Here is a 14,697-nt window from a genome sequence, read left to right as displayed (position 1 = left end):
GCTAATCACGGTGTGTCTGCCACCAACACGTATCCAAAAATAATACTGGAATAAACATCGTTAGAGGGGAGTATTACAGGTTTTTCCTCGTTAAAATATTTATCTGGCTGAGCTGTAAATGTAATTTCCTCCACTAACATCATCTCCCTGATTTGATGTGATAGCAGAGTGGGCATATTTATCCGATTGCCTTAATTGGATGTGATTCAGAGGTAAACACGTGTCCAGATGGGCCACGGTTGTATTGTCAACAAGCATGTCTTACTTGTGATTGGTACACACGGACATAAGACGTTGTAACTCCCGGGGTCACTGCTGGCGTTTCCTCAGCCTCAAAGTTCACGCTGCTCTCCTTAAGCAGCTAATGAAGTGCTGACACACTGGTTAACAAGGGGAGACACAGCCTAACGAGGTCTGATTAAAGGCCTCCGAGCTGTGCTCATCTTCATCTGGTAATTAAATACATAATAAACGGTGCATGAGACGCAGCCATGACTCTGGATGGAGCAACCGAATGTAAACACATGTGTATTGTGTGCGCTTACGACTGTGCGTTTATTCATATTGGTGTTTGTGACAAAGAAATACAGAAATAGTGAAACATGTGTGTGAGAGTTGTTCTATGAGAGTATCTGATTAGTGTTGATTAGAGAACCAATTATGCAATTGTGGGAGCAATTCTGCTGATTGTCTAAATGCGCTAACTTTCATGTCATTTTCTCCCTCATTCAGAAAATCTCACGTTATTAGTATCTACAAAGACGACATCATTACTGTAGAGCTGACAACATTAATTGATTATTTTTGAGTTTATTTAGTTGGCAAACAATAATGCAGCACATCTTGATAATTGATTCATTGTTTGAGTCATACATTAGGCGAAATGCAAAACAATCTGCTAATGCCAGTTCCTGTTCTTTAATAAATTAATATCATTATTATTTAACTAACTAATTTTAAGGGTTGACTATTGTTTACAGCTGGATTAACCGATGATTTTTCAAATAATTAAGGATAAAAACTAATAATTAATATAATTTTGACAGTATGTTCATGAAATCAATTTCAAATATAATATATATATACAGTATATATCATTTAATAAACAGAGCCACTTCTACTTGTATCCTAATATAACAGGTTACAGATTATTTCTGTTACATTTTCATTTGTATTTGACAAATATAAAAATGTGTAGCAGTATTTTCTTACGGCTTCTTTATACAACCACTGCAGTACTGATTTAAAGTCGAGCAAGTTTATTTCCATGGCACATTTTGTCCACAAGGGAAATCCAGTGTGCTATACATAAATAAAAGTGAGAAAGGAACACCCATGCAAAAAATATGATAACAAAAATGACAAAGAACATAAGTAAAATACAAACTGCATAAAATAGAAAAAAGCCTTAAGTTAAAACATAGTGAAATAAACATTGACTATGTTTTCACACATTATGCAACCTGATAGAGAACAATAAAGCAAAAAGAATGGTAATACAGACAAATAATACTTTGATAGTGGAAGGCACTGGCATGGACCATAGTGAGGGTAGAATAAAGGGAACTGTGTTAAGGTTTTTTAATGAGCTTCGCCTTGGCAAGCAGACTCTCTGTCACTCGTTGTACGTCTTTGCTTACTTTAATCGCTGCAACATAATACGGCTTCAGGAATGACACACAAACTCACTTACATGCTATTTTGTTTTTTCTTAACTTCAGAGACACGAAAACCTCCCACACCGTTATGTGTAGAAAAGGTGTGTGCTTGTGTGTGTGTGGGTTGATCCTGTCTGGCTCTCATAGATTATTTGTGTAAATGTGAGCGACCCCTGGCTTTTTTCTTTTAATGGAATGTGAAAGTTTAAAGGAGTTTTCTGTGTTTGTCTCAGTACGGAGCAGTTGGTGGTGAAGATCCTGAAAGCTCTGGACCTGCCGGCAAAGGATGCCAACGGCTTCTCTGACCCATATGTAAAGATCTACCTACTGCCAGACAGGAAGAAGAAATACCAGACCAAGGTGAATCCCACTTCCACCACACTCACTCATTTGCTTAGTGTAAACAAACAAAGAGAAAACCTCCTCAACATTTAAACATCATCACGTCTGACTGGCTGTTTTCTCTCCGCCTGTTTCCTGCTGCTCTGATGACCTAGCCTCCTCATGGGGAATCATTACAGCTTCACTAATGTAATATAACCTGGAGCTAAATGTATTCAAGATAATGTGCCTCAGACTATTACAAGGCACTGCTACTCAACCCCTGTGTTATTCTGGTATTGGGCTCCCTAGAGTCAATATCGAGTACATTTCGGGATGTTCTGTACCAGGGTGTGTACCCGTTGCCCTTAAATATCATCCACTCTTCTAATTTATTCTCTGTAGGGAAGATCAAAAGTCACTAGCTTTGAGCCCTCACAAATGTGGAAAGTTTTAGTTCTTGATTTTATATCAATAAATATTATACCAGTGCTTTTGTACAGCGTATGGGTGAAACAGGGAAACCTTCTGAAGATAAAAATTCAAAAACCTTCACAATTGACAGTAGATCCAGGAAAGAGTGAAAAGTAAGCTTTCAGTCACAATGAAGCTGTACCCGTTTGAAATGTCTCCCTTTTGGTTTCCCCCTTTGAGTTACTGTCTCCTGTATGTTACAAAAGCCGATTCAGTCGTTGAAAAGAGTGAATGCTTCTGTAATTTGCATAATAACGCCCTGCTTTTGTTTAGAGTGTAGATTATTGTTTCATTTCAATCATGTGGAATTTTCAGACCGCTCGTATTTTCCCTGCTTTTATCCCTCCAGCTAATTTCAAAAGAGAAACAGACCTCTTTTCTGTAGCTGTTAAAGCTTTGTGTTTCTGGTTTCTAAAGGCACTGCTTCTCCATCAGCTGCGTGTTTATTCCAAAGCTAACAAGTAATCATCAAGTGCTAATAAGCCGAAGTGACAGACCCAGTCATGCAGTGACAAAAGTTAGATTTGGAAAATCGAGTGTGTGTCATTTAAATTATCACCAGCTTTATTGCATGACAGCATCTACATCAAAGGCTTTCTTTGCAAATACATCCCACCACTAAATCAGCAAATAGTAAAGAAAAAACGTTGAAGATGAAATGATTGAAGACACATTTGAATGTTTCTGCAATGTGTTTAAATATGACGAGCAGGAAATGACAGCAGCTCGCTTTCCATCCGACTTAATCCTCCGGTTTAAACCATCTGTTTATTTTTACTTGATATTGATGTGACAGATAGAAAAGAGAAGGAACACATTAAAACTTCAAAATAGAGGTGAACTTGGAATTAATACAGTTACCAATATAAAATCTTTGGACACATCCAAGAGGAAGACATCTGGCTATGTTGTACGTGTTGGGAAACAGAATGTTGAGTTTTAAATGTGGTTTTAGGTCTTTTATATCATTTCAGTAAGTTTGATTTGATTCTCCATCCCACAAAAAAAGAACAAATTCACTTTCATCCCACTAGCTGAGCAACGAGGTCAGGCAGTGTGGTAGAGGTTAATTGTGTTGCTGGAGGTCATTTTATTATGGCAAACCAAACCCCTCTGGAATATTCTGTGCCCTGAAAGTTCCTGTTTCTGTGGAAAGGCAGATTAATTTAAAATGACATTTGCGTGCCATAATGTCTGTTTTGCTGCTTTCAGCACATTCATCCTACAGACTGTTAATCAAAGCTTTTACATTCACAACAACTCTCCTATGTGAGGATAAGAACCCCTTCGATTCATAGAAATTGATGCCTTTTATGTTTTCTAAGGAAAATATTCAGTACAATAAAACACCAATGGGAGTGCAGTGCCAAAGATGTTATTAAACAAATATGAGGATTTTGTCCATTACTGCTTTCAGAGAAAATGTATTTACCATAAGTTCTGAGCCCCTAAGATAAGATTATTTTTCTAAATATAAGAGTTTTGCATTGATACTTATTCGAGTCACCGATAAAAGCCAGAAGGCGAACTCTGCTAAGTGCTAGACATCAAGTCACAATGTGAAAGTGTACTTTACCAACCAGGAAATAAGATACTGTGTACTCCATTTAATCAAAGAAAACAGGAGGTCTGATGTAACAAGGAAATGAGGAAATCTGAGAAATGGTGTTGATATTTTTAATACGCGTTGACTCACAAACCTTTAATTAAACTATATTTAGTGCAAGAATACTGAAATTGAATAATTATACATTTAACACATTTATTTTATCCAAGTTTTTTATACATGACTAATTCAAGCAGCGGTAATGGTTATTCCTGGTAGCACTAAAACAAGCATTGACATTTTGTGTAAGAGCAAACCTTATTACAGTGCAACTCCCATGTTAACCGCCTTTCTGCTGTAATTGTAGTGTTGTTACCCCTTAGATGCATAAGTGGGTCTTTTTTGACCCGGTGAGGTGGTTTTCTTGAAGTATCTTTGTAATTAAAACGTTTTTTTTATCATTTCATATTCCAGCTATTCCTCGAAAAAATGTTTTGTATATCATGCCATACACATTTTTAATTTAGATTTTAAGAAATTGTAGTTTTTGTATTAATACCCCAAGCTTCCATACAGTAAGTGGGTCAAAAATGACCCGCATGCATCTATGGAATCCTACTGTATGGGAAAATGTTTCTTTTTCAAAATGTAAAAGAAATGTCTAAAATTATAAATACTGAAAAATTAAATATAAAATATTTCTAGTGTGAACCAAAATATAATACTAAATATTATAAAAGGGATTTTTCTAAACCAAAATGACAAAAATGGCATCAAAACACATATTCTATTACGGGCCCTTTTTGACCCACTTGTGGAAGAGTGTAGGGTCGAGTCACTCGTGCATCTAAGGGTTAAAAAAACATGTTTCCCTATCATTCCTTGTGCTCATTCCATTTTACCTACCCATTGGCACACTATAGGTTCTAAATAATGATTGTTATTTGTAGTTTTGATGTATAGAGTTTCAATTCTCTCTCTCTGTCCTTGTCTGTCTCGCAGGTCCACAGAAAGACCTTGAACCCGGTGTTCAATGAGACCTTTCAGTTTGGCGTTCCGCTGAGTGAGCTACATTCCAGGAAGCTGCATTTCTCTGTGTACGACTTCGACCGCTTCTCCAGACACGACCTGATTGGCCAGGTAGTGGTGGACAACCTGCTGGACTTCAGCGAGGGCAGCGGGGACAAACCCGTCTGGAGGGACATTGTGGAGGGCACAGCGGTAAGAACAAAGCTCTGCATCAAACGCAAAACAATAACTTTCATTTTGGGAAGATTTTAGATAAGATTAGATTTTAATTCAAATGAGCCTTGTAGCGATGTCCAGCCACTGAAAATGAGGGGCCTAAACACTGTTAGATAGAGATAATGGAGCATATCAAACTTGATCCTCTAGTTTCAGGACAAATACATGGATTCATGGTTGGAAATAAAATGTGAATACCAAAGAGGAAAGAGAAAGTGACTAATAAATAAGAAATACAATTGTCCAATGTATTTTTTTACACAATAAGATTTGTGAACATATGAGTACATTACAAAACGAATATGTGGATGTGCTGCTGTTATAGTGTGCCTTACAGCATATTAACAGCTGAATATAGTGTGTTATATTGAATGTACAGATATACTATACGGCATGCTTACAAGATGTCTGTTCTGCTATGTCTCATACTGTTTTTTCATTTCATGATATCGTAGCCATAGTGACTCTATGGAAGAAGAAAGGCCACAGTTTAATTCTGCATCAGCAGTCAATGAATAACTTTGAAATGCAACCACTAAATACTGTATGTTCAAAGGAAAGCACCACATCATGTTAAGTATTGTCAGACTTTAATTTTAAAACTATCCTTCTTAATGTTTATTAAAATGGAAAACACAGTTTAAAGTATTTGCTTTATTCACGTATTGCTGTATGCAAGCTTCTAAAATACAGCTGGTCTTCTTCAATACAGTCAAGTTTGAATTATCAGGTTGCCTCTGTCCTGAGGTTTTGTTTTGTCAGTCACAAGAAACATTTATTCAGATGAGCAATTGAGAAACCTTGAGTGGAATTTCTTATGTTAAATAGCAGAACTTGAAATTACCTTCTGGAAATTCTGATAAAAGTTTTGAGAAATATAACATTGCCCATCAATTCAAGGGTATAAATATTCAAGGTGTTTTTGGGTGAAAACGTTTCCAGTATCTTATTGTTTCTAGTGTGCATTATTGTCTGTTGTCTGACGTTTATGTACTCTATATAGAGAATGAACAGGAATGGTGTAGACTGGAAATTGTCTGCAGTATATTCATTCGGAGTCTGGTAATAACACAGCTCAGGAGAGTCCAGATGGATTACTGGAAAGGCACCGCTGGCCATATCCAAACTTTTTATCACACAGTGCTGCGTCCAAGTAGATTTATATGAAATATTCATAGAAAGCTATTAGCAAATTAGAAGTCGTACAGTTTGTTGGCATGAAGGTTTCATTTATTAAATAAGTTTAAAGCATCAGCCTCTTAGCGCATTTCAGTGTTTCACCCGGGGAAGTATTGATTAGTGAGGCACAAAGCCACTAAGGAGTCATCATGCCACAGTGTGACCTGAATACCATTGGTGTCATTACTGTGGTGCCACTGAGACCACAGGCAGCGAGAACATCAGTAGTGAGGGGGGGGGTTTATAAAAAGCCTGAGGAATCGCCATCTCTACTTACTTAACACTTTCCTCCACTCTGGGACATAGACAGATTGGCACATGATTCATTTACAGTGACGGCGCTTCCCCTCTGCCTAAACACTCTGCCTCTCCGCATTAGGATTCCTGCCGTCAGCGCCATCCGTCACAGATGTAGCTCTTTTCTGGCAACAGACAATCATAGCACACCAAAGGATATCTGTGCGTTGATGTTCTTCCTATCTGACTCTGTCTCAGATGCCAAGTGTGTGTGCATGTGTGTGTTTGCTCACTTTGTGCCAGCTCAGTTTCTGATCTCTATATGTGTGTGGTGACCTGCAGGAGAAGGCTGATCTCGGGGAGCTCAATTTCTCGCTGTGTTACCTGCCCACTGCAGGCAGGCTCACTGCTACAGTCATCAAGGCCACCAACCTCAAAGCCATGGACCTCACTGGCTTCTCAGGTAAAGGATTACAAATATATAAACACACTAACATGCAGTTGGGATACTTTTTCATGTTAAGATCACAAGTAAACATGGATCTAGTTTCTTTAAATAATAGCGTTCCTTTTGATGCCGTTTTACACCAAATGAAGAAGCTGTGTTTTCCCCATCAGTAGCCTCAATTGACCAGAATGCAATAAAGTTAGCATTTTAACTGATTTTAAACATTATATCAGTTTCCTCTCCTGGCAGATACAAATCAACACATCTGTGCAAAAAACTTTTTAACCAAATACATTTTTATTTACCACGTACTGAAGTACAAGAAGATGCAGAAAAGTACTTTTTTGATTAATTAACCCCTGTAAATAATTTCTGAAGTGCAGTTAAAATAATCTTAGGTTAGATTTTCTAAAGATAGATCCATACATTATCAATACATTAGCTGAAGCCTTTAGTTTATTATCCACTAACACAATAACACAGTAAAACATTGTGTAAATGTATTTTGTTGCAAGCAGAATTAGCTGCAGGTGTTGCAGTAATTATGTGTGGATAAAGAAGAGTTTCACATGTGAAACTGATGTGATAATATGATCGCTAATATGGAATTAACAAGAGCTAATTCTTTAATTCTTTAGTTTTTAATCACTTAAAAACCTTAATATTGCGTACGCCCTCTTAGATTAAATAAAATCTGAAATGATAATGACCGCATGCCGTAATTATTGTCACAGTGATCCCAGGGTAATTGCAGTGCCTTAAAGATACATAAAATGCAGTATAAAGATGGAGTCGTGGGCGTGTGTGTGTTTTCCCTGGCTGCTGTCTCCGAGCTGCACATGTTGAATGGATAATGGAAGTGATTCAACCTGTGCTGCTTTTCTCCCTTTGTGTTTTTAATCCAGCTTTGCCAAGGTGACTTGATTTTCATGCCTTTTATGTGTTAAAGCAGGATACCTGTGAGCATAATACCTAACTACATTTGGAGGAGCCCCCACTTATTTATTTTATTCCTCACGGTCGTTTCTCATCTCCTTTCCTTCTCTTCATTACTTGTTTTCCCCCCCTCACGACTTGCTTTCTATTTCTCCTTTTACCCCGTCACTTTCATCTTTCTTGGCTTCCTCCCTCCTCTCTCTCGTTCAGATCCGTATGTGAAGGCCTCTTTGATCTGTGACGGGCGAAGGCTAAAAAAGAGGAAGACTTCCATTAAGAAGAACACACTGAACCCCACATACAACGAGGCGCTGGTGTTTGACATTCCCAATGAAAATATAGAAAGTGTTTCCATCATCATTGCGGTGATGGACTATGACTGGTGAGCAAGTGTTATTACATTGCAGCGTGTTTGGGGTGCTTTGACATGAAACTGATCATTACTGTGAAGTGTGCTGCTTATTGAATGTGTGTTTGCGCTGGCAGTGTGGTGTTTGCTGTTGCTTTTGGATCGTAACATTTTGATGGTGTTGCGGCTGTGTTGAACATGATGAGAGCCCTCTCATGAATCAGCCTCCTGGTGGACGTTCCCTGTTTTACATAGTCGGGCACCTCATGAATAAGCATGATTTATGCTAATGGTGAAGGAAGAAGTGTAACCCTGCCAGCGTTTGTCTGTCTGACGCTTGCATCAACATTCGGCTGGTTGATGTGTTTGTGAATAGATACTTGCCTATCTATTACAGTATGTATACCGGCCTCCATTTGGCATCTCCATAGGTGTATGCTTTTGTATATTTGTGCTCGGGCCTGCTTCCCCGCTCTCATCAAGCTTTTATGCAAGGCTGTATGTATTTGCGAGATGCTGTTCAATATCCCTCCACAGCCACTGTATTCTTTTCCTAGTACTCAGGGTTGATAGATTAGACTCTGCCTGCCTGTTTCTTACAAGCCCTTTCTCTCCCTCTCTGTCTCTCTTGTCTTTGCTTCCATCCCTTGCTTCATGTTAGTATTGGTCATAACGAGGTTATAGGGATGTGTCGTGTCGGCAGCGAGGCTGAAGGACCAGGAAGGGAGCACTGGACAGCCATGCTGGCCAATCCACGCAAACCAATAGAAAATTGGTATCAGCTTGTGGAGGTAATGACCATATGAGCATGTGTGTTCGTGTGACAGTGACTATGTGTGTGCATTCATGTGTCATGATCTCATACCACATTATGTTCAGTCCTTTGGTTGGTTCTGAAAAACCACATTGATTTTACGATATGATGATTATTATATTCATTACAAGTAGTGGTATTTGCAGTATGCTGCCTTTTAGAATAGCAAAAGTTGTGATAATAGTATAGAAGTAATGGTACTTTAACATTAAAGCAGCAGTGAGTGATAACATAATTATTCAGGTGTTTTTTTAAGAAGTTCTAAAAGGTAAAATTATTCAGCAAGTAAAAGTGTTGCATACACAATAACATATTTAGCTGTGACATTTCTAAATAAACTATTTGCAATAAGCAGAATTGCAAAATATTAAATATATTAAATATTTTAATTACTTTACATCTTGTTGGGTAATTAATATAAATTAATACAATTTTAACATGTTTTGAATGCCAAACATTAATCAAAAGAAAGAAATTACTAATAATAGTTAACTACAATTCTATCCTCTGAAACATTATTGAGTAATTTGAAATACACACAACACACCATTAAGAAGAGCAAGATGAACCCAACATACAAAGAAGTGCTGGTGTTTGACATTCCTAAGGAACTTATTGAAAGGATTTCTTTTTTGTACACTTTGATTAGGTGGATTAATCAACCGAGATATAAAATGTTAATGATATCACATTCAGAGGTGCTTCAGAGGAGAATTTAGTTCTCTTTGAATGGAGCTGGGATATAGCTGTTTACCCTCGTTGTTATGCCTGTCTTTGTGCTAAGCTAAGCCAACTGGCTGCTGGCGGTAGCTTCATATTTACCATACAGTGGTATTAATCTTATAATCTTACTTTTGGCAAGAAGAAGAATAAGCACATTTCCTAAAAATGTCGAACTACTCCTTGAGGTAAAGAAGTTGAGAAATTGTACCCTTCTTTCCACCACTAAGTACAGTAGCAAAAATAGTAGTGGTACTCCACTACAAAGCATGACAACAACATTAAATATATTATCATATTAACATTTTAATTACTTCAACTGAATGTATAAAAAGTGTTTCTAATTTCCATTAATAATTAACAAATGCAAAATCTCTATTTCCCTGCAGGAAAAAGCGATTGGTACATTTGTGTCGAAGACTGCTCCAGAATCCTCCGCTAAGCCGAACATCGTGGTGGACAGTCCTCACTCTGATTAAAACTGTGAGCCTCTCCTGTTTTGGATCTGACATATTGATTTTTAAAAGTCTTATCAGCATGCTGTCACGCAGTCTGTATTCTTATTTTCTAGGCTATTGGAATCTGCATCACTATTTTACATAAAACCCACTGCCTCCTTGATTTCTGCTTGTAAACTGGACAGAACTCGCTGTGCTAAAATCTTAAAGTACATCCACGTACTGTGCAGCAGATGCTCTCGAGACAGATTTACACAGGAAAAGTGGTTGAGTCTTTAAAGGCATGACCTAGCTGTGAGTGTCTGATAAAGTGGAGGCTGTGGTGCTGTCAGATGTAGAAGCTCCAAGGCAGAAGCATCTGTTTAATCTAGATGTTATGGGTTATGTAATGCATCTCCCCCTCCTCCTTCCAAACGTACAGTACTGCATACTGTTTATATATTCTCTCGCCCCCTTCTGTCTCTCTCTAGCTTAATCGGTCTCTTCTCCCTTATCCCCTTTTTCCTCAGGTCTTAATCATCTCTCCAGCTCCAGACTTTCCTTTCTTTCCGCTCATCTGTGAATAATTCTCTCCATCAAAGAAAGAGAGATGCGGAGACACTGCTAGTGCTGTTTTGCTCCTGCTAATGAATTCTTCAAGTCCTGTGCTGTCTTTACCAAGCCGGGAGAAAAAAAACAACATCCATCCCAAGCTACACCTTGAGCATCAGACTTTAAATTAACAAACACATGCTAACACTAAATGGTACAGTAGGAGTGATTTCAGGTGTACATGTGGGATCTAGCAAGGGAACAAAAAACATATAACTCATACACACACACACACACACACACACACACACACACACACACACACACACACACACACACACACACACACACACACACTCACACACACACACACACACACACACACACACACACACACAGATACACACAGAGTTTGTAGTATGTGCATAGTTCATGTGTGCTTCAGATTAGTCTACCGGTAGTATTTCATCTAGGAAGAGTGTGCTGTGACAAACTTTTCTTTTTTGAAAAGAAAAAAAAAAGGAAAGCCATCCTAAAATGGATGTTTCAACCAGGACCAAAGGTTCATGCCCTTGTACAGACTATAAAAGAAGAAAATCACTATGTCGATATTTTTCTTTGCAATATTTGTGTACAGTATATGCCGTACTGTATGGGAAAAAATCTCACGTAGTACTTAGCAGGACGAAACATTTGAGATGGATTCTCCCAGCCCTTTTTGGATGCCTTCTCCAGGCTCCACGTCCTATTGTTTAAGACTTAATTCGCTTATTTTCCCCAGAGGAAAGACGACAAAGCGTCCAGTGGTATTTAATGATGTCAGAGGAGGGAAAAATGAGGACTGACTCATTGGTTTAAGCATGTTACGCAACCTTGAAATGTGTCCCTCTTCTTTGTGCTTTTTGTCACCATTATTATGGTGCTCATCAGTGTCAACATTTCTATCATTACTTTTGCTCTGTCTGTTTGATACGGTAAACACATAACCATCAGAAAAGGAGTTTATTCATGCTATTTTTACAATCCACTGAGGATGCCGTGGTGTGAGCTTCCAGTAGACATGGACTATTTGATCGTCCTCTGCATTTTGGCCAAACTGGCAGACTTTTCCGAATGTAGGACTACACAGGTTGAACGAAACCTGCGTTTAGGATCGGACCAGCATCTGTTTGGAGTGCACTCGCTAGAGGATGTATCCAACAGGGAAGGATATCACCACTCTATTTGATTTTTCTATCATTCCAGGACTCTTTTCTTTTCTCAAGAAGTCATCATCCAGCTTCAAATAAATAAATGACTATCTTCAAGTCCCCATCATGCCCCTTACAAGACTTTAGAAGGACACACACTTCCGTGTTGCTTTTATTAGTGTGTGTTTCCGTGTTTATGGGCGTGTTTGTTTTGTATTTGTGCGCGTCTGTGTGATTGTGTATGCCTGTGTGTCACTGTGACCTTGTGTGTGACACGTCTCTTTGCTCGCCCCCGCCCTCGTCTTTTTTCTGTCTTTGCCTCCCTCACTCCCCAAATCCCGGCATCCATAGACGTAAACGCTTGTCTTGGAGCCAAACGTGTCTTCTGTCCCGTGTCTTTACAAGGAGCCATTTTGTGTGTGTGTGTGTGTGTGTGTGTGTGTGTGTACTATATGTGCCTCATTGAAATAGGTGGGGATACACTGTCTTTCATAGACACTAGTTTGTATTGTCTATGTTGTCTCTGAAATCAGCTGCCAATCATTCAACCCCTCTCGTCTCTAACTCTTTGCCTGATGTAAGTAACTGTGTTGATCGTGTACTTCTTTCAGTAAATTGTGTACTGTATGTCCGAGGGAAAAAACTAATTGCACACTGATTGAAAATTGAATTGTCGAGTGTGTTTTGATTACATTTACGAGAAGGAAAAAAAAAAAGAAACAAAGCATCCAAGGCTCATTTGTCACGGCCTACAGATCATGACAAATGTAGATCCCCTTAGAGAAAGACAACAGGGAGGAGGTGTTGTGAGAGAAAAAGCGCCAGGGATTTTGCACTTCCTGTGTAAACCGATACAGACTTATAAAGCCATGTCTGTCACCGCTACTACTGCAACCTCAGCAAAACAACAGTGCAACACCTCACTACAGCTACTTGTATTGCTATTGTTGCCATTTCTCTCTCATTCTATCACACACACACTTTTACAGAGGTGTTTGTGTGTGCTTCAGGGTAGGGACTTAGATTCTCTCTCTTTACCTTTGGTCTATGCAAGTGCTGTGAGACTCACCGTAGTGCTTGATCGGGTATACAGGAGATGACACATCCCGCATCAAACCTGCAAGTATTCTGCGTGGTATGTCAGCAGGGGGATTATCGACCAGCTTGTATAAGTAGATATGGTATTGATCCATTGGTCTCGAGGCCCCATAATTCTCTCTTTCCCAGCCTCTCTCTCTCTCTGTGCTTGTGTCTACCCTATTTAGCCCTTGTGTTACTGTCTGGTGATGGATTACAAAACCCATAGTGGAACAAGCACATTCCGTTATTCTCTTCCTCCCTCTGTTTGCCACCCCCCTCTCTTTCTGTTTCTGTCTGTCTGATTACTTTCTGATTACTCATTCTCTCCTCCAGCAATCCTTACCTTTCCCCCTGCTCCCACTTACTTGTCCTATTCTCGCTCTAATTTCTCACCAGCCCAACCTTCCAGTTTCCTCCGCTATCTCTCATCCGTCCATCTTGCCCTCTTTCTTTCTTTCTGTGTATGACACCCTCCTTCCGTCCTCTCTATTCTCTCTCGCTGTCTTCTCGTGTTAGTGCAGTTCGGAATGGTAATGGAGAAACATGTTTGCATGCTTATATTAACATGAATGATGTCAACTTGATGCAATGAAAAATTATATAAGTAATGCTTTAAGCAAAATCTGACAATGAACTTGATACTAATACTACTAATGACGACTTAATGGAGACCTAGCAATTGTTTATCTGTGGTCAAAAACAACGATGATGAAATAACATTGTTTATGCTGTATTTATCTCTAATTGGTATTCTTTTTATTTTTCAATTGTTTTTTTATATTTAATTTATTCAAGAAGTTTACTTTTGTATTGGTTAAAGCTGAGAATTTGAGTGAGGGGTTCAGTCAAGGCGATTGTTTCAGTCGGGACTGCTGTACCAGGTCGCAGGATATCGGTGAATGTGTAAGTAACAGTGTGGCTGAAGCAATGATAATGGAAATAAAGGATATGTATCATCCAGCTTTGTGTTTCTGAGTTCTTTTAATCCACTGGCTTGGGAGGCAGGAGAGGGTCACACATCCCATGCAGTGTGATATATATATATATATATATATATATATATATATATATATATATATATATATATATATATATATATATATATATATATATATATATATATATATATATATATAAAATATACTAGGCCCATGGGCATTTCCGATGTACAGTCTATATTTGACTCAGGCATGGGAGGTAATACATTCTACCTGGACAGAAGCAGCCTGAACTCAACTTTTTTTTTATCACTAAGCTTTCTGACTTTCTACTGTGCATTAAGTCGTGTGTAATTATTCAGCCACTTTGTCATGAATTCTTTATAATAGCCGTATTTTGCCTAAATGCAAAATGGAGCACGGCTGCCTGCCCCATGTGCTTAGCTCCATCTGGCCTCACTGCTTCTATTTGTCCCCCTTTTTATTTTTAAAACGTCATGTTATTTGTCATGTGGTTATTATCTCTTGTTAATGCGAAAAAGCACACCAGTAGCAATCTGCAACTTCAGCGCT

The 14,697-nt window shown here is 38.5% G+C and overlaps 1 protein-coding gene across 1 annotated transcript in view; it reads left to right on the top strand.

The window, feature by feature from the left end:
* syt3 (synaptotagmin III) overlaps positions 1–14,146 on the top strand; it is a 31,245-nt gene extending 17,099 nt beyond the window's left edge. The window contains exons 7-13 of the mRNA XM_079646509.1: positions 1,892–2,018; positions 5,002–5,220; positions 7,003–7,123; positions 8,255–8,426; positions 9,055–9,184; positions 10,317–10,410; positions 10,895–14,146. Coding sequence (XP_079502635.1) covers positions 1,892–2,018; positions 5,002–5,220; positions 7,003–7,123; positions 8,255–8,426; positions 9,055–9,184; positions 10,317–10,406 — 859 coding nt within the window. The 3' untranslated portion in view covers positions 10,407–10,410; positions 10,895–14,146. The remainder of the gene's footprint in view (positions 1–1,891; positions 2,019–5,001; positions 5,221–7,002; positions 7,124–8,254; positions 8,427–9,054; positions 9,185–10,316; positions 10,411–10,894) is intronic.
* Positions 14,147–14,697: the final 551 nt, after the last annotated feature.

The sequence above is a fragment of the Notothenia rossii genome, assembly GCF_949606895.1.
Source record: "Notothenia rossii genome assembly, chromosome: 8".
NCBI classification, from domain to species: Eukaryota; Metazoa; Chordata; class Actinopteri; order Perciformes; family Nototheniidae; genus Notothenia; species Notothenia rossii.
This window is presented reverse-complemented; position numbering and strand designations above follow the sequence as displayed.